Genomic DNA, 19,415 nt, shown 5'->3' on the forward strand with positions numbered 1-19,415 from the left:
TTGTACTTCAAAGGAAATAGATGCTGCTTAATAATATATGGTTCAGTACAAAATAGTAACAGAAGTAGAAAATGAATAATGTGGTTTCCTTGACACTGTGTTAGGATTGCAGTTGAAAAGAGACTTACATTCCTCCCTCCAGTTGCTGGTACAATCCATTCTATCATCAGGACTCTAGCAATGTGTTCAGTAACCACTCATGAGTAGGGCTCAGTGTAAGTACAGATTCAGAAACAAATCTGAGCACCTAGATGTGTTTGAGATCAGAAACTAGTTGCCCAGCAACTAACAACAGGATTCACAAGCCCATGTTCTCACATGATTTCTAAAATAAGGATATAGGGAGCTGGTGATTTTCCCCCCAAACAGAAAGAATCAGAGAGTATAAAAGATTTAAACCCTTTCCCCTTATATGTTGGTTTCCCGATCCAATTACATCCTTGGGCACTTTTCTATGCAATGGATCTTTTTCATTGCTATATCATTTTGTGTAGTTATCAGGTCTCTAGAATAGCTTTCTCTCTGCTCATATCAGCAGTCCTCTAATGAAGTGGAAGAAGTGGATTGTTAAGGTTGACAAAAGCAAATATTTCTTTATAGGCATATAATTAAATTATGCTTAACTTATTGCCACATAATGTACTGATGACCACTAACTCAGGAAGGTTTGAAACAAAGGACAAATTCATGGAAGGTACCAGTGGCTCTTGCTTACAGTAAATTTGCTCAGTAATACTGGCTGGGAAAAGAGGTGGAAAAATATAGGATGCTGAACTAGACAGACACTGTTGGTTGTGGCTCTAATCAAAAATATATTCTTGAATAAGTTGACAGGATGTTTTCCCTACCCAAGTAAATGTATCAGCCCAAATCCTACTTTTACATGCTACAACAAATTACATAGGGATTATTTCATTCTTTTATACTGTTTATCTTGTACTCAGAATATTGTAAATGGCAGTTGGTTTAAGCTTAACATCATTCCTGATTTCCAACAATAGTTCTATTTTCTCTTCCTACAGCTTTGGAGCAGATCCTGAAAGAAACAGCTGGCTGCTACTGTGTTCGGGATGAGGTATCAGAAGCTGAGATCATACGTTTCTGATCATAAAGGAGCCTCAGAAACCCATAATTAGTAATGTTTCATTAGTCAGTATGTTAGTGAGCATTCCAGAATTCATTTGTCTAAGAAAGAAATAATTTGTCTATATCTTGGCATCAATGAATAGATCCAGCATGAAATGGCCCAACAAAAATCCCATAAGCAAATGGCATACACAGGTAGTATGGCCATAATGGTCTTAAGTTGTTGTTGTTAAACCATCATAAGTTGTGATGGTTACTAAGCAAATGCCATGGTTGTTTAACAATCAATGGGCCATTTTTACCGAAACCAAAAGTAAATGCTAGTTTTCAGCAAAAATGTCATAAAATAAGGTCATGTGACTGTAGGATGTTGCAATCAGCTGTAAATGCAGACTGGTTGCTGAGCACCCAAAGTATGGCCACATGATTGCAGGGAGGCATCCTTCAGAATCAGGTCACAAGTACATCCCACCCCAGGGAGTACCTCCACTGTAACTTTGAATGGTCTCTAAGCTACTAGTTGTAAATTGAGAGCTATAGTCACTACTTAATGTAAGATATTGGGGGGGGGGGGGAAAATGTCCAAAGCCAGCAACCAGTCCTAGGGCCAAACTATCAAAAATCACCATTTTTTTTTAACTTCTACATCACAAAAGTTATACTATTTTCTCTGGATTGATGTCTTATAACAAATTTTAGCTCCAGGAGAAAGCATCTTGAATTGGTATTTATCTGTGCTTTTTTTCAGGTGACCATGGCAGACCTTTGCTTGGTCCCCCAAGTATACAATGCTGAGAGGTAAGGAAAATGGAGTTCCACAAGTTCTAAGAAGGATGACAGCCTGACAAGTAATCAGAGACTTTTGTATCACTTTAAAGACAAACTATAATCCAATGAGGCATCTGACTGTATAAAGACTGTAGAATACTACTTAGCATTCAATTGAATGGCAGCACCCATAGACTAGAAGACTGGGGAATCTCAAAATTTCACTTCCAGAAGTCTTCTAGATCTACCCTGGTCTCAATTCCTCTTTGTGTAGCAGCTTGGTAATTCCCATTACTACTACCTAACTTCCAAGAAACATTTCATGTCTTCCCCTCCACCCCATTAAGTAGACCAGACCAGAAGGGTGTTAAATTTACATTTATTAATATTGGCAATAACAGAATCTGATTGTCCTTTCCCACTTCACCTTATACTCCAGTAAATCAGGGAGGAGTCCGCCTGAGCTATTTTTGAATGCTATCCTGTTCGGGACTTTTAAAAAAAAATGTTTTAGGATCTCTGCTTAGGTAATAGTTCTTGCATATCTCCATCAAGATCATCTTCCTTATTCTCCACACATTGCCCTTTCTGGTAATTAAAAAGTAAAGAAAACATAATGCTACTTTAGTGCCATGTAGTACATGAGTATGTAACTAGAGGTGCTAAAGTCTAATAATCAAATGATTGCAAAGAATATAAATCTTTCCATTCCCCATCAATTAGTTAGAACTGAAGAAGCTTCTTGGATAAGAAGCAAAACATTCTGAAAGGAAAAAAATCAAGAAAGTCCCGTTGCCTTTTGGGAAAAAACACCTTTGTGTAACTAGAGGTTCGTTCCTTCCTGCCCTCAGGAGGTAAACAAAATCAAATTTTAATTTAAAAAAACAAGAGATAAAATATACCTTACTTTTAACTACTAAATTTAAAATAAATACGTCCAGTGCTGCAGAAAGGAATTTATAGAGTTGCCTTGATCAGGTTTAGCAACTAAAGAGAAAATTTAGAAGAAAATGCAAAGCAAATGCCCCAGGCAGACCACAGTAGAAAGTTTTCTACAAAAAGATAGAGTTCAGATCCGTATCTGCAGGATCGAATACATTCATCAAAACGGACTACGTGTTCCTATTTCATACACTGTGTGATATTACAGTGTTTGTTTCAGTATTTGCATGCACACACACGCAAACACACCTACCTTGTTTGGACAAGTGATACATATAACAACAACAATAAAAATACCTTCTGATTAATTACCAAAGGTTTGATTCAAAACTGATGTAAAATCTAATTTTCCAAACTGATAGAAAATAAGAACATTCCATTTCTCCTCACAGTGCACAGAAAAAGTCTATTCTATACCCTGTCTACAACACATCCCTCTATCAAAATTCCCATGTTTCTTGAAGCAAAGACCCCTGCTTCCTTTTACCTGGACTTCCCATTTTTCTTGGCAATCCCATGCTGTCAGTCTTCTTTTTATCCCGCTTCTGTCCAAAGTTTATTCAGCTTCTCCTCAGTTCTGCCCTTGTCTTTTTTTCACTGCCTGAATTTTTATAAACCCAGAATGTTAAGCCCTTCGATTACAGAAATTTGGAAACAGATAAATTTGAGTATATTAAAGTGGGAGCTCCTTTTTGCCTTTGCTGCTCTTTCTAACTCTCAGGAGATTTAGGAGGCAGATTGTTACCCTTTAGGACAGTGGTTCTCAACCTTTTTAATGCCACGACCCCCAACTGGTCGTAAGTCAAGGACTACTCAACTGGTCTTAAGTTGAGGACTACTCAACTGGTGCAGCACCATTTGCAAAATGGGTAGAGACAGCCTGGACAATTCCTATTGGCTTTTGAAAGCCAATAGAATTAGACTCTATTCAAGAGAGTCTATTCTATTGGCTTTCAAAAGCCAATAGAATAAAAGGGAGTAGCACAGCTAAGGAAAGGGGGGAAAAGGCGGACTGCACTGTTTGGCGACCCCCGTGAAATGGTCGTTCGACCCCAAATGGGGTCCCGACCCACAGGTTGAGAACACTGCTTTAGGAGGTGTGAAAGGAATACTCATCTGTTTTTTTTCTGCAGTATTTTGGAAACATCCATTCCTGTTTTTCTTGTATTCATATAATAGATAATTCAATTCTACAAATAAAGGAAGGGGCTGGAGTACTTGTCTCCCTTCACTGATCTCTTCACTTCTGCCAGTTATCACTCAATGCAAAATATGTTCTTGTGAACAGATTGTAACAGATCTTTGTTTTGCTTCCTGTTGATTTAAATGTATCTTAAACAAAATGGCTTGGCCTTACAGTAACACAGATGTGCCTAATGCTTAATTTTCTCTTACCAGATTTAAAATGGATCTGACTCCATACCTCACAATAAGCAGAATCAACAGAATCCTAGAACTGGAAGCATTTCAAAGCAGCCATCCTTCCCGGCAGCCGGATACACCTCCAGAATTAAGATCCTGAAGTTCTTCAACTCCTTGTTTTACTGTGAGGGAAATTGATCCAAAATTAAATGGGACTCTCCTTTTTAAGATTTTTTGGAAAAAAAACTTGAGGTTTTCATGAGGAAGAGTTTGGCAAATCTAAGACTAGAAAAAGAAAAAGAAAAAAGACACTGCAATTGTAGAGTACATAGCTGGAGTAAAATACATTTTTAATCATGTGTGACAATTGTAATGCAATCGTGAAGCAGATCAAAAGATAAGAGTTTGTGGGTGTTTCTTGCGACGTTCAAAAAAGCAGCATTGCTTTGTGTAAATAGCAAAGGTATTAATCTATAATTAGACCATATACAAAGTTAAAGAACTTGAAAAAGTTCTAGATACTGGCAAGTAAATAGTGATTGGGCCTGAAAAAGAACAGTCACATGTCCAACGGTTGCCAGCTTTTAGTTTAATAGCATGTTGTTCAATGCATATCTCCTTTTTAGTATTACTAAGGACTGTTTAAGAACTTCCACAACAGTTTTTATGTGCTACCTAAGCAGCAGCAAACTGTATCACTACTTTTTGGCAAAATTTGATGATGCAGTTGGATTTGCTTTAGAGCTATAAGTTGCCCGTTCATTAGCCAGCATATACCAGCATTTCAGAAATATTGAAAGTTAGGGAACTTCTAACTTCTTCCTTTAGTATAGTAAGTTGTAACAACAGAAGTTCATGCAATGAATTGGCAGCAGCTAGAAGTTTTCTAATCCTCACAGGGATTGCAGATTTTCCAGGAAAAAAAGCACACAGATTTCTAAAGAGCTATGCACTTCAAACAAAATCCTATGATCTTCAAAATGATTGTTTCTAAGATGTTGAGAAGATATTTGTCTTCATTCCAATGGCCAAGATCTATATATTCAAGTTGAAATACTTATGCTTGCTTTATTAGATTTGGCAAAATGTAAACAACTTTTATCTGAGGCATGAAGAAAAAAGATAAACAAAATGGGTTAGGAGGAGGAGAGAACAGGAACAAACCAAATGTGTAAAACACATTGGGAAATCCTAACCAATATATTTCACAGCAATATTAAAATATCATTGATCAATCTTTCCACAGAAGCACTAAGCCGCCTCCAAAATACTTATTTTGGTGGTGTTCCCTCTCCTTTTTTGCCCTCTCAACTGCTGATAAGCTAAAATGTGAAGATGCTGAGCTACTGAATTCAGCTAAGACATTAACTGCCATCACAGATAAAGCTGTAGGGGTTAAAAACAGAAATAGCTGGGATAATGACAGCAAAATGAGGTGTCTACCTCCCTCACATCTGTTCATGTTAAAAATAAAGGCAGGGGCTGACATTTTTGTGACACACTTTAAATCTAGAGTAAGATCTAAGATAGAGTTTCTCAGACTTGGTAACCTTAATATGTGTGAATTTCAGCTCCCAGAAGTTCAGGTCCCAGCCCACATATTTTAAAGTTTGAGAAACGCTGATCTAAGAAATCAAACCTTAAAGCAATCTCTGGTAAAGCCTCAACAGCCCTGTGCTTTTTCACATAATTATCAATTCATTTTTATTATTCTGATGTCCAGTTGTTTCTGTTCTTCTGGGTCTTGATCTTGCCATGGAGTCAAAACAATTCAGTAGGCACTTATTTAGTTTTGAAAATCAAGCTGGAATTTGTTTGTATTATTATAGAACTTTCCAGCATGGTCTGAACCTCCAAAGACAAGCACTGTGCACATATTGTGTTTGCTCTGATTCTTCTTATCCGTGTTTGTCAGGTTAGTGCAAGTTAAATTGAGCAATGTGTGGCCTGCCCGGGGCACAGCGCAAAGATCACTATGCTTAATTGCACTCCAAGTCGAGGTATCTGCAATGGAAAGAAGATGATGAGTCCTGGCAAATGTTTTCTAGGGCTAAGGGGCCCGTTTTATGGTAGACTTTTATAACTTACCTAAATGGAAGATAAATGCATCCTGGAAAGCTGCTCTGGCATTACAGCCACCACTTATCAACATTTTTTGATCAGAGATTTGGATAGCAGCATGGAAACTAGAAGCCAAATAGATCATCTAAATTAGCCACTTCTAATTACCCAAATTAACCACTTCTAATTAGCCAAATTAACTATTTCTAATTAGTCAGATTAGCCACTTCTAATTAGCCTTGAACACAAAAGTATAGGCAGTCCTTTATTTACGACCATAATTGAGCCCAAAATTTCTGTTGGTGAGACATTTGTTAAATGAGTTTTGCCCCATTTTATGACCTTTCTTGACACAGCTGTTAAGTGAATCACTGCTGTTGTTAAGTTAGTAACACGGTTGCTAAGTGAATCTGGCTTTCCCATTGACTTTGCTTGTCAGAAGGTCACAAAAGAGAATCATATGATCTCAGGACACTGCAACAGTCATAAATATCAGTCAGTTGCCAAGTGTCTGAATTTTGTTGATGTGATTATGGGGTGCTGCAACAAGTTGTGTGAAAAACAGTCATAAGTCACCTTTTTCCGTGCCGTTGTAACTTTGAAAATAAACTGTTGTAAGTAACCTGTATCAGATTTACTTCCCATGTCTGGGAATCTTTTCTAGACAGGTATGCCCAGTCCCGTTTTTTTTTTTTTCCAAATATACTATTTGGAAAACCCCACTCTATCCTTTTATATGAAAAAGTGTATTAGACTGGAGCATAGGTAGTTCTTGACTTACAATCACAACTGGGAAGAAACCATGGCTAAGTGATGCAGTCATTAAGTGAGTTACCCCTGATTTTACAATTATTTTTGCAGCAGTCATTAAGAGAATCATTGTTAAGTGAATCTAGCTTCTTCCATTGATTTTCCTTGTCAGAAGTCTCCTGGGAAGTTACCAAATGGCAATTATGTGACAGCCCTCCCTCCCACCCAGGATGCTGCAGTTGTCATAAATACCAGCCTTTTACTGACCACTCGAATTTTGAACACATGAACACAGGGGTGCTGCAACTGTCACAACTGTGATTTTTTTTTGAGCCCCACTGTAGATTCTAATGGTCATTAAATAAATGGTCACAATTTGAGGACCACCTGCAGATCTTCCATAAAACAATTTTTTATTTTATTTATATATATTTCATATTTCTTAACCGCCCATCTCCCTTAGAGAAGCAGGGGGGGCACTAGGAGATGAAGTGGCAAAGGCCTGGATCTAGTGAGGTTCTCAAATTGTATAGAGGGATAGATTTAAGACTTTTAAGTATCTAAATTTCCTTCTAGCCATTCTAGCCATATTGATATCAGCATCCTTTACCAGCATGAATAGAATGATTAGGACTTGCAAAGTTTCATAATAAATGCTTCAGGATTGAGTTTGCTTACAAATTGACAAACTTCCAAAGAGTAAGAATTTAAAGTTCATTCCGTTATCTAACCCAGAGATACCAAGATGGGCAACCATATAAATTCGATTTAAAAAGTAACTGTTTCAAACTTATTTGCTAGCACAGCACAGTTAATGCAAGAGAGCACATATAACACCATGAGCAGACCTGCGAGGGGAAGGCTGTCCAGAGAGAGATGGAACTGATTTATACTCCATAAAACCTAGAAGTATGAGATAAAATAATTAGAAGATGTTTTGGACCCACACACAAAAAAAACTGTCTCAGTGCTTTTTGTAGCACTTCAAAAAGACCAAGCTGAAGTGCATATTTGCATAGATTAGACTCTATTGTATCAGAGCAAAAACAAAAATGAAATGGGCACAGAATGCATTGATATATCATTTAGCAACCAAATTATTCTGTTCCACAAAAACTGCAATTAAGTACTGCAACACCTTTTTATATTTGTTGCCATAAATAGCTTCCTCTCTTTAAAGGATTTATAGTCCAAGGATACAGTTTTATTTCATTATCGAAGCCATCTTTCCTGTTACAAGACCTACAAATGCTATTGTCAGAGTTTTATTACTGCCTTTCCCATGAAGTGAAATTACTCCCATTTACTATTCTTCATGAGTGGGCAGCTTCCATTTCAGGATAATCTTTCATTCTCATCAAATTGAGCTGCCTATAAAGGTAGGCTCTTTACACTGTCCAAATCCTGGTGATATTTAAGAAGGCAAGCATTGTGCCCTTCTTACCTAGATCAAGGATGTGTGTATCATTCAGGTATGTAGAAGTCCTCTGGCCTCCGAATATGACTAATTTGTTCTTCAACAAAGTAGCTGAATGACTTTGAGATAAGGGCAGAGAACATAAAAACTCAAACATATTAGATAGAAATCTTGTTCACACATTATTATTTGACACCTTGACAGGACAAATGCATCAAGTAACCAATATTTTATATTCTTGATTCTTGGAATATTTATTTAAAATAAAAAGGACACAAACTATCAGAAGGATAATCTGATAGTGGGAATGGCATTAACTAGCATACTCAAGAGTCCACAATGATGTTTATTGTATCATTGATCCCATTTTTCGTTTTCTGAGATTTCTTAATTTATAAATGGAAGCACCAATAAAACTTTTGAGTATCAGTGTGAAATATGGTCTAAAAGAATGTCTACAGAGAAAGGGGCCATAGAAGTCACAAATGTTCCATTATGAGTGGAAGTGTCTTGCCAGTCATGATAAATGGATCTTACTTAAAATCCTTCCTTCTGCTACTGCTAAGGGATATAACTGCTTTGCAGTGTTAAATAATAATCACTAGGATACAAAAATACAATGGCTACAATGAAGAAATCAGCATAAGTACATAAATGCATATGATTCCTTAAAATGAGTTCCGTAGAAAAACTCAAATGATAGGTTTACCCAAGGCTTTCTCCATGTGATGTTGAACTTATCAAAGGAATATTATACAACAGTATGAAAAAAGAAACACTCACTTCTAACTAAAATAAAAGTGCATGAAAAAAACACCTGCTTCACTTTTTAGCGGAGAAAAAGACCAAGGAAATAAATCTTGCCTATGTCAGATTCCTCTGAGTTCAAGACAAGATGCCTCACCCCAGCCTTGGCAGTGGCTTCTCCCCCTCCACAATAGGTTGGTACCAAATCTCATAGTCAGGGTTGAAAATAAAAAGCGCATTACTGCAGGCGCCTCTCTCCAAGGACAACATTTTAGAGAAAGCTCCTCCAAAGACAAATACTTCCTTGCGATAGACAGTTGCACTGTGAAAGGCCAGAGTGGGCACTTTCCCTTTAGCCTGAGAGAAGAAAGAAAAACCTCATCACAACCCAAGTCAGCAGGTGAATCTGACTTAGTATCAGCAGCAGTGGGGGCTCTCCTGCTCTCAATAGCATTACTGGATAGCATCCATCCAGTTTCTAACTGTAATCTACCAGAAAAACTTCACCTGCTCTATTTACTCCTGTTTTCTGTCTCCTACATGAATTAGTCCACTTTTTGCCATTGTATTTGAACTCTTATTTCTTACAAAAGAGAATAAGAAAATTGCAAAAACAAAAAATAGGCACACAAAAAGCAAGTTGAAGCTACTCTTCTACAGGGCCCAATGTTTGGTTTCTACTTAGAAAAACATGAAGCCATTTCCAAGATGTTGTATCCAAAACATAGATGCTGTTGTAGCATCTCCCCTCTTTTATGCCCCCAAATATGTAGATGCGCTTGGTGTCTGGGTCATAAGTGGCACTGTGACCTCGGGAACACTGTGGTATGGAATTTTGTGTTGGGAAATCCATAGGGAACCAAAAGTCATTATCTGCGAATTAGATAATTAGATAATACAGTAAACAGAGAAGACGCATAGTCTTGTATTTGTGAAATTCAGAGACATTTCCCTTAAGGCATCCCCTAATGTTATTCAATGGAAGTTGATTCCAGTAACTTTAAGCTCAAATTGTATGACAGTTAATGGTCCCTACAAATTAGAAGATCTGGAATGTTTTCTTCCCATGGCTTGCAGACAAGGCATATCAATATTAGAAGCATAGAAGTATCTCACCAATCTCCAGTTTCCAGAGTACATCTTTGCAGAATTGTTGATTAGATCCTTCACCGCCAATCAAAACTGCTGTATCTGTGTCACACAGGCATATAGCATGACACCATCGAGCACTCGGACATGCTAAAGACAACCAGTAAAAGTAGAGTCAGTCAACAAAACCAGGCCACAGAAACCATTTCATTGTGAAAGAATAATTCAAGAGAGCTTATTCCTATAAGTTTAGTGCATGAAAGATACTTGCATATTACCATAATTAACACTGAATGAAATGGCCACTCTTTGTTCATTCTTACTGAAATTCTTACTCTTCAAGATTATAAAATAATTAACCATACCAGGCATGAGTGAAATGAAGTGGCTCTATTAGCCAGCCTTTGTCTATTAACTATTCACTATATTGCAAATGCTTTTGGTCCATCACAAGAATTCCCACAATTTAATCTTGATTTTGCTTACTCAGGGTATCGTCTTAAAAAAAATAACCCACATGCAGTACAGTTACTACTAGAAAAGTTATCCCAAACCTATGATAAGCAAACCAACAGCGGTTATAAAATGCTTCAAGATCAGACAATATTTCCCTGATTTCTCAGTAATCAATTTAAGATATAGGTTGCATGCATTTTGGTCTTCTGTTATGAAGATTAAGTGCATGGCTTGTAGTTTCCTACCTGAGCAGGGGGTTGGACTAGATGACCTCCAAGGTCATTCATTATTATTATTATTATAAGAAGCAATGGATGGAAACTAATCAAAGAGAGAAGCAACCTAGAACTAAGGATAAATTTCCTGACAGTTAGAATAATTAATCAGTGGAACAACTTGCCTCCAGAAGTTGTGAGTGTTCCAATACTGGAGATTTTTAAGACATTAGACAGCCATTTATCTGAAATGGTATAGGTTTTCTTGCTTGAACAGGAGGTTGGACTAGAAGACCTCTAAGGTCCCTTCTATTTCTGCTATTCTGCTAACCACTGCTGAATGGAGAGCCTATCTACTGCCTATTTTTCAAGTGTACTTGTAATATATTCTAACCACTTGTTGATGTATCTGCCAGTACAAAAAAATGTAGCCTTTTAGCTGATATGTAAAAGTTGTATAAGTTTTCAAAAACTTTAGTACTGAATGTAATCCATAATCATTCATTTAAATAGGAGAAAAACAGAAGACTTGGCAGAATGATGAAAATCTTTAATGAAATCACTTTTTATAAAGTCAAATATAGTTACAAAACCATGGCTCTAAAAATGTAACAAATATCAATCAAATTGAAAGAAATAGCAATACAATTAGACAGACTTTAGTTAACTGGTACTAGAATAATCAATACAGTGCCATAACTTGTAAAATGCCTTCTCTGTTTAAAAAAAAATGTTTGGGAGAGTAAGAGAATATACAACAAATTGTTAAAAAAAATATATAAATAAGTTCACTAAAGAATAAACATTTTATATGGTACAAAATAGAATTGAATTTCATCTGAAGGATATATTTTCATTATAGGCCAAATTTTAAACTACAAACCAGTCTATTCATTTTATTTCGGAAATATTATGTTACTGATGAAAATGCACAGAATAATCCTTTATTCTTGTTCTCAGGGAAAATATTGTATAAAGCTTAGGCCTGGTAAGTATAAGTTCAGTTTTTTAATCCCAGCAGAAAGGAATTGCTGGCAAGTAATATCAGTTATACATTTATAAATTGAATTAATCAAAATGTTATTGAAGTCTAAATATTAAACTATTTTCCTTTGATGCCAAACTATCGGAAATACCCATGGACCAGCAGAAGGCCTTGCTAATATATTGGTATTAAATTACAATGTAACTACTTTCTGACATACCAGTTTGAAATCTTTACAGAGCTCACTTCTAACCATAATTACTTAGAAATAAGTCTTATAGAGACTCAGATCCCTTCCAACTTTATCATTATTATTATTATTATAAGAAGCAATGGATGGAAACTAATCAAGGAGAGAAGCAACCTAGAACTAAGGATAAATTTCCTGACAGTTAGAATAATTAATCAGTGGAACAACTTGTCTCCAGAAGTTGTTAGTGTTCCAATACTGGAGATTTTAAAGAAGACATTGGACAGCCATTTATCTGAAATGGTATAGCGTTTCTTGCTTGAACAGGGGCTTGGAGTAGAAGACCTCTAAGGTCCCTTCTGATTCTGCTATTCTGCTAACCACTGCTGAATGGAGAGCCTATCTACTGCCTATTTTTCAAGTGTACTTGTAATATATTCTAACCACTGTTGATGTATCTGCCAGTAGAAAAAAATGTAGCCTTTTAGCTGATATGTTATTAAATTACAATGTAACTACTTTCTGACATACCAGTTTGACATCTTTACAGAGCTCACTTCTAACCATAATTACTTAGAAATAAGTCTTATAGAGACTGAGAGACCTGCTCCCAATTTAATTTATTTAGGAATGCATTTTTAGATGGATTATTTTGAGACAGAACCATTTTAAAAGGCCATATCCTACATTCAAATAAATCTCACAGTGACTCTTTTAAATCAATGTAAGCAAATTCAATGTATTAATACTATTCACTATATTGCAAATGCTTTTGGTCCATCACAAGAATTCCCACAGTTTAATCTTGATTTTTCTTACTCAGGGTAACAATTGGGGCTGCCATAAAGAAGTGGGGCTGGGGGTCAAGCTATTCTCCAAAGCACCTGAAGGCAGGACAGACTTGAACACTGGGCGCTATCTAACAAAATGAAATTCAATGGTGAAAAAAGTAAGGTTCTACATTTAGGCAAGAAAAACCAAATGCACAGGTATAGTATAGGGGGTACCTTGCTCAATAGTAGTAACTGCGAGGGGGATCTCGGAGTCCTAGTGGACAATCATTTAAATATGAGCCAGCAGTGTGCTGCAGCTGCCAAAAAAGCCAACATAGTGCTAGGCTGCATTAACAGAGGGATAGAATCAAGATCACGTGAAGTATTAATACCACTTTACAATGCCTCGGTAAGGCCACACTTGGAATACTGCATCCAGTTTTGGTCACCACGATGTAAAAAGGATGTTGAGACTCTAGAAAGAGTACAGAGAAGAGCAACAAAGATGATTAGGGGACTGAAGGCTAAAACGTATAAGGACCGGTTGCTGGGATTGGGTATGTCTACTTTAACGAAGAGAAGGACGAGGGGTGCACAATAGCACTGTTCCAATATCTCAGGGGCTGCCACAAAGAAGAGGGAGTCAAGCTATTTTCCAAAGCGCCTGAAGGCAGGACAAGAAGCAACGTGTGGAAACTAACCAAAGAGAGAAGCAACCTAGAGCTAAGGAGAAACTTCCTGACAGTTAGAACAATTAACCAGTGGAACAACCTGCCTCCAGAAGCGGTGAATGCTCCAACAGTGGAAGTTTTTAAGAAGAGACTGGACAGCCATTTGTCCAAAATGGTATAGGGTTTCCTACCTGAGCAGGGGGTTGGACTAGATGACCTCCAAGGTCCCTTCCAACGTTATCATTATTATTATTATAAGAAGCAATGGATGGAAACTAATCAAGGAGAGAAGCAACCTAGAACTAACGATACATTTATTGACAGTTAGTGGAACAACTTGCCACCAGAAGTTGTGAGTGTTCCAATACTGGAGGTTTTTAAGAAGAGATTGGTCAACCATTTGTCTGAAATGGTATGGGGTTTTTGTTTGAGCAGGGAGTTCGACTAGAAGACCACCAAGGCAATGGCCCCCAACCTTTTTCATGGTAAATCTTACTTCAAATAAACAACATTTTGTTTTATCACTTAATCTTCATAACATAAGACCAAAAGGCATGCAACCTGTATCTTAAATTGATTACTGAGAAATCAGGGAAATATTGTCTGATCTTGAAGCATTTTATAACCGCTGTTGGTTTGCTTATCATAGGTTTGGGATAACTTTTCTAGTAATAACTGTACTGCATGTGGGTTATTTTTTTAAGATGATACCCTGAGTAAGAAAAATCAAGATTAAACTGTGGGAATTCTTGTGATGGACCAAAAGCATTTGCAATATAGTGAATAGTATTAATACGTTGAATTTGCTTACATTGATTTAAGAGAGTCACTGTGAGATTTATTTGAATGTAGGATAAGGCCTTTTAAAATGGTTCTGTCTCAAAATAATACATCCACAAATGCATTCCTAAGTAAATTAAATTGGGAGCAGGTCTCTCAGTCTCTATAAGACTTATTTCTAAGTAATTATGGTTAGAAGTGAGCTCTGTAAAGATGTCAAACTGGTATGTCAGAAAGTAGTTACATAGTAAATTAATACCATATCAGCTAAAAGGCTACATTTTTTTCTACTGGCAGATGGATCAACAGTGGTTACAATATATTACAAGTACACTTGAAAAATAGGCAGTAGATAGGCTCTCCATTCAGCAGTGGTTAGCAGAATAGCAGAATCAGAAGGGACCTTAGAGGTCTTCTAGTCCAACCCCCTGTTCAAGCAAGAAACCCTATACCATTTCAGATAAATGGCTGTCCAATGTCTTCTTAAAAATTTCCAGTATTGGAACACTCACAACTTCTGGAGGCAAGTTATTCCACTGATTAATTATTCTAACTGTCAGGAAATTTATCCTTAGTTCTAGGTTGCTTTTTCCTTGATTAGTTTCCATCCATTGCTTCTTATAATAATAATAATAATGATAAATTTGGAAGGGACCTTGGAGGTCATCTAGTCCAACCCCCTGCTCAGGTATGAAACTACAAGCCATTTAACTCTTGGATTTTGCCTTGTTACTAAATAACCCAGTATAGCCTCTTTAAGCAAAGAAACCAGTGCCAGCATTCTTACACCTGCCATTAATAAAGATGTCAGGAAGTTGTGTGATTCTCGAGTTTACCCAGAAACGCTTGAACCAGCACCTGCGAGCACTCCGCAGCGTTCCTCAGCGGTCTGAACCGAATCGGCCACTGCCGTTTTCCCAAATCTAGGAGCGCCCCACCCCCTACCCCCTCCACCGCCCAGACCTGAACTTCAGGACATGTTTTCTGCTACCTCCAATTTCCCGGCTTTAGATGGGTGGAAAACGCCTTTCCGTCGCTGGAGCTGGGCTGCAGGCGGCTTGTGGCATCGAGAAGTTGTCTCGGCTCCCCAGTCTCAATGCGCTGACTTCGCCACGATGAACGGCAAAGTCGAGTTCTACGTTGTGTGGTCTCTGCGCGAGCCGCCCCACCAGCTGAGCAGGTGAGGTCTCCGGCCTGTGCATGTTGCCCCGCTGGCAATTTATTTACGTTGAGTGTTCCCCATTTTAAAAACAGTTCCGGTAACTATGCCTTTATTACTCTCTTGATACCAAATGATGTTGGATTCAAATTTTAAATTCCGTTTTGGTCGCCACGATATAAAAAAGATGTTGAGACTCTAGAAAGAGTGGAGAGAAAAGCAACAAAGATGATTAGGGGACTGGAGGCTAAAAGATAAGAACGGTTGCAGGAATTGGGGCTGCCATAAAGAAGTGGGGCTGGGAGTCAAGCTATTCTCCAAAGCACCTGAAGGCAGGACAGACTTGAACACTGGGCGCTATCTAACAAAATGAAATTCAATGGTGAAAAAAGTAAGGTTGTACATTTAGGCAAGAAAAACCAAATGCACAGGTATAGTATAGGGGGTACCTTGCTCAATAGTAGTAACTGTGAGGGGGATCTCGGAGTCCTAGTGGACAATCATTTAAGTGTGCTGCAGCTGCCAAAAAAGCCAACATAGTGCTAGGCTTCATTAACAGAGGGATAGAATCAAAATCACGTGAAGTATTAATACCACTCTACAATGCCTTGGTAAGGCCACACTTGGTATATTGCATCCAGTTTTGGTCACCACGATGAAAAAAGATGTTGAGACTCTAGAAAGAGTACAGAGAAGAGCAACAAAGATGATTAGGGCACTGGAGGCTAAAACGTATAAGGAACTGATGCTGGAATTGGGTATGTCTAGTTTAACGAAGAGAAGGACGAGGGGTGCACGATAGCAGTGTTCCAATATCTCAGGGGCTGCCACAAAGAAGAGGGAGTCAAGCTATTTTCCAAAGCACCTGAAGGCAGGACAAGAAGCAACCTAGAGCTAAGGAGAAACTTCCTGACAGTTAGAACAATTAACCAGTGGAACAACCTGCCTCCAGAAGCGGTGAATGCTCCAACACTGGAAGTTTTTAAGAAGAGACTGGACAGCCATTTGTCCAAAATGGTATAGGGTTTCCTACCTGAGCAGGGGGTTGGACTAGATGACCTCCAAGGTCCCTTCCAACTTTATCATTATTATGATTATTATTATAAGAAGCAATGGATGGAAACTAATCAAGGAGAGAAGCAACCTAGAACTAAGGAAACATTTCCTGACAGTTAGAATAATTAATCAGTGGAACAACTTGCCTCCAGAAGTTGTGAGTGTTCCAATACTGGAGGTTTTTAAGAAGAGATTGGTCAACCGTTTGTCTGAAATGATATGGGGTTTTTGTTTGAGCAGGGGGTTGGACTAGAAGACCTCCAAGGCAATGGCCCCCAACCTTTTTCATGGTAAATCTTACTTCAAATAAAGGACATTTTGTTTTATCACTTAATCTTCATAGCATAAGACCAAAAGGCATGCAACCTGTATCTTAAATTGATTACTGAGAAATCAGGGAAATATTGTCTGATCTTGAAGCATTTTATAACCGCTGTTGGTTTGCTTATCATAGGTTTGGGATAACTTTTCTAGTAATAACTGTACTGCATGTGGGTTATTTTTTTTAGACGATACCCTGAGTAAGAAAAATCAAGATTAAACTGTGGGAATTCTTGTGATGGACCAAAAGCATTTGCAATATAGTGAATAGTATTAATACATTGAATTTGCTTACATTGATTTAAGAGAGTCACTGTGAGATTTATTTGAATGTAGGATATGGCCTTTTAAAATGGTTCTGTCTCAAAATAATACATCTACAAATGCATTCCTAAGTAAATTAAATTGGGAGCAGGTCTCTCAGTCTCTATAAGACTTATTTCTAAGTAATTATGGTTAGAAGTGAGCTATGTAAAGATGTCAAACTGTTACATTGTAAATTAATACCATATCAGCTAAAAGGCTACATTTTTTTCTACTGGCAGATGGATCAATGTGGGTTTTCTCGCGCCCAGCGGTCTCCCATGGGTGTTGAAGAACAGACACGTACACGTGGTTTCCTCGGGATGGGAGCCTCGAACAAAGACGAAGCATCCCTTTTATTGTGTTATCAGAAGGCGGGTTTATAGGCACCTGGTGACCACCTTACACCAACCACATTTGTTATGACACAGCATATTAGCATATTACACGTGCTAACTTTGTTTTGCACACGCTACTATACAGCTGTTACACACGGCACCAACAAAATCTTTTTTACTTCTGACTTCCTCATACCTTGGCCTACTGCAGCTGATGACTCAGCCTAACAGGCCAGATAATCAATAATTCCAACATCTCCTACTTTTCTGTTTTATTTAAAATAAGGAGGTAGCACTTTATAGGAAGTCATCCTCAGTGTCGCTTGGCAAAGTGAAGGCTGGTTTGGTTAGCAGGGGTTGCTGAACTGCAGTGATAGGTGTAGTTACTAAGTTGACCTGTTGGTGAGTGACAGTTCCTGAAGATTACAGTTTATTGCAGAAAGATGGTTCTTCAGGAGAGAGAAGGGCAGAGAGAGAGAGAGAGCACATGGGGGCAGTAGGCTTCCAAGGTGATGGGGCTGACTCCTAGAGTTTGGGTGGGGTATGCAGATCTTCTCTTTTGTCTTCTTGATTGCTCTGGCTTCAACTTTCTGATGGTGTTACATTTGCATTTGTATGGGCCTAGCTGTTGCTTGGGGCAGAGAGATAGATTTGGGGCCAGGTTTGGTTTTAAAAAGTCCTTTTGAGGAAAAATATATTTTTCTGCCCTTTTTAATATTTCCTTCTGGGGGGGGCTAACTTCCATCAATATCCCCACTTTGTGCCTTAAGTGTGTAAATGTATGACATTAAAATTGATCTGGTCAGGGAGACTTGGTAGGCAAGCTTTTAAACTGTTAAACAAAAAAAAAGAAAAAGAAAAATAAGACATTAATGGAGGCAGCAGAAAAAGATCCCTTTAGTGGCTTCCAAAAGGGGAGCTTGCACCCATAAAGTTCTAAAAGTCAGGGCAAAATTTTGTTAGGTGGAAAAGAAATTTATAGTATCCAATATTCTGTGCCAATCATTTTCAAATGTTGGATGTCACCTTTAGCTTCCAGTAAGGTTGCATACCTCCCAAAATTCTTCACAGCCATGGTTTTCCTTAGTACATGACCACTGGCTGCCCAATTTCAAGGGTTGTTTCCTGCCTTAGCTCTTAATTCAGTGCATCCAGGTTTGTAATGTCCAATATGCCAGTCTATTAAATTTTCTTTAAATTGCACGTAATGAGTTCTAGGAATCCCAATCTGAGCTCAACAGTGCAAAATATTCAGGGCATAAGTTTGGGATTTTTCCTGTTGCTTCCTTAGTCAGGGCATATGAATTGCAAATCACCTGAGGGGGCCTAGTTCCCTCCCCCTTGTTATCTGTTGGAAGTTGGTCCCACAAAGCTTTGGTGCAACAGAGCAAAAATCAGCCTGAGGAACTTTACTAAAGGTAGGTGGAGGGGATAGACTCTGAATAGTGTGAATAGTGTGTGTGTGTGCACTTTTACAAAATAGTCAATACAAACATTCTGGATCAATTTTCCCTCCCACCAGATAGAAGTCCAAGGTGTTCAGTACTTGTTCTGCCACCTATTCCCAAGTGCCATCTCTCCATTAATACATTCAACTGGCTTGTTACAATACAAATGGGGCAAAGAAAAGTTTACAATGAGTTTCCACCCTCCCCCCACAGTCTTAGTTTTCTCTTCTGAGGCTTCACATAGCACCCCCTTCCTTCTGCAGCTCTCACAGGCATCTGGGGAAATGGTAGGACTTGGGAAGATGTTCCACTCAGATTGCATGGTGGCTTTTTAGTGGATGGCTGGATTCAGAACTCAATTCCATGGCTCAAATGGATGGAGGCAGCATCTGGGTCTGTGTGTTCTGCTTCCAAAGGCTTGGGAGAGGGTTTCAGGGCTGAAAGATACAAGAACAAGGTCTCCCCCCACTTTCTGGGTGGACTCTACCAGGAGAGGCA

At 38.2% G+C, this 19,415-nt stretch overlaps 2 protein-coding genes across 12 annotated transcripts in view; one reads left to right on the top strand and one right to left on the bottom strand.

The window, feature by feature from the left end:
* LOC120306138 (maleylacetoacetate isomerase-like) overlaps positions 1–4,517 on the top strand; it is a 27,168-nt gene extending 22,651 nt beyond the window's left edge. For all 11 annotated transcript variants that reach the window (XM_039338821.1, XM_039338824.1, XM_039338815.1 and 8 more), the window contains 3 exons: positions 1,023–1,075; positions 1,835–1,884; positions 4,195–4,517. In XM_039338821.1, the coding sequence (XP_039194755.1) occupies positions 1,023–1,075; positions 1,835–1,884; positions 4,195–4,318 (227 nt within the window). In that variant the 3' untranslated portion in view covers positions 4,319–4,517. The remainder of the gene's footprint in view (positions 1–1,022; positions 1,076–1,834; positions 1,885–4,194) is intronic.
* On the bottom strand, positions 4,512–10,995 carry LOC120306137 (acyl-CoA-binding domain-containing protein 4-like). The gene is made up of 6 exons (XM_039338814.1): positions 10,250–10,995; positions 9,291–10,006; positions 8,414–8,505; positions 7,818–7,872; positions 6,247–6,344; positions 4,512–6,162 (listed from the first exon to the last, which is right to left on the bottom strand). The coding sequence occupies exons 2-6, from the start codon at positions 9,401–9,403 to the stop codon at positions 5,945–5,947; spliced, it is 576 nt and encodes a 191-aa protein (XP_039194748.1). The 5' UTR covers positions 9,404–10,006; positions 10,250–10,995; the 3' UTR covers positions 4,512–5,944.
* Positions 10,996–19,415: the final 8,420 nt, after the last annotated feature.

Source organism: Crotalus tigris, unplaced genomic scaffold, assembly GCF_016545835.1.
Source record: "Crotalus tigris isolate CLP2741 ecotype Arizona unplaced genomic scaffold, ASM1654583v1 scf7180000017720.317629, whole genome shotgun sequence".
Lineage (NCBI taxonomy): Eukaryota > Metazoa > Chordata > Lepidosauria > Squamata > Viperidae > Crotalus > Crotalus tigris.

What these genes read in the sequence shown, in the direction of transcription:
- LOC120306137 (XM_039338814.1), bottom strand. Translation starts at nt 9,403, where the DNA reads ATGTTGTCCTTGGAGAGAGGCGCCTGCAGTAATGCGCTTTTTATTTTC. An exon ending in TACACACATCCTTGATCTAG is followed by an intron (nt 7,873 to 8,413) that starts GTAAGAAGGGCA and finishes TCATACTTCTAG; the next exon opens with GTTTTATGGAGTATAAATCA. An exon ending in TGCATTTATCTTCCATTTAG is followed by an intron (nt 6,163 to 6,246) that starts GTAAGTTATAAA and finishes TTTCCATTGCAG; the next exon opens with ATACCTCGACTTGGAGTGCA.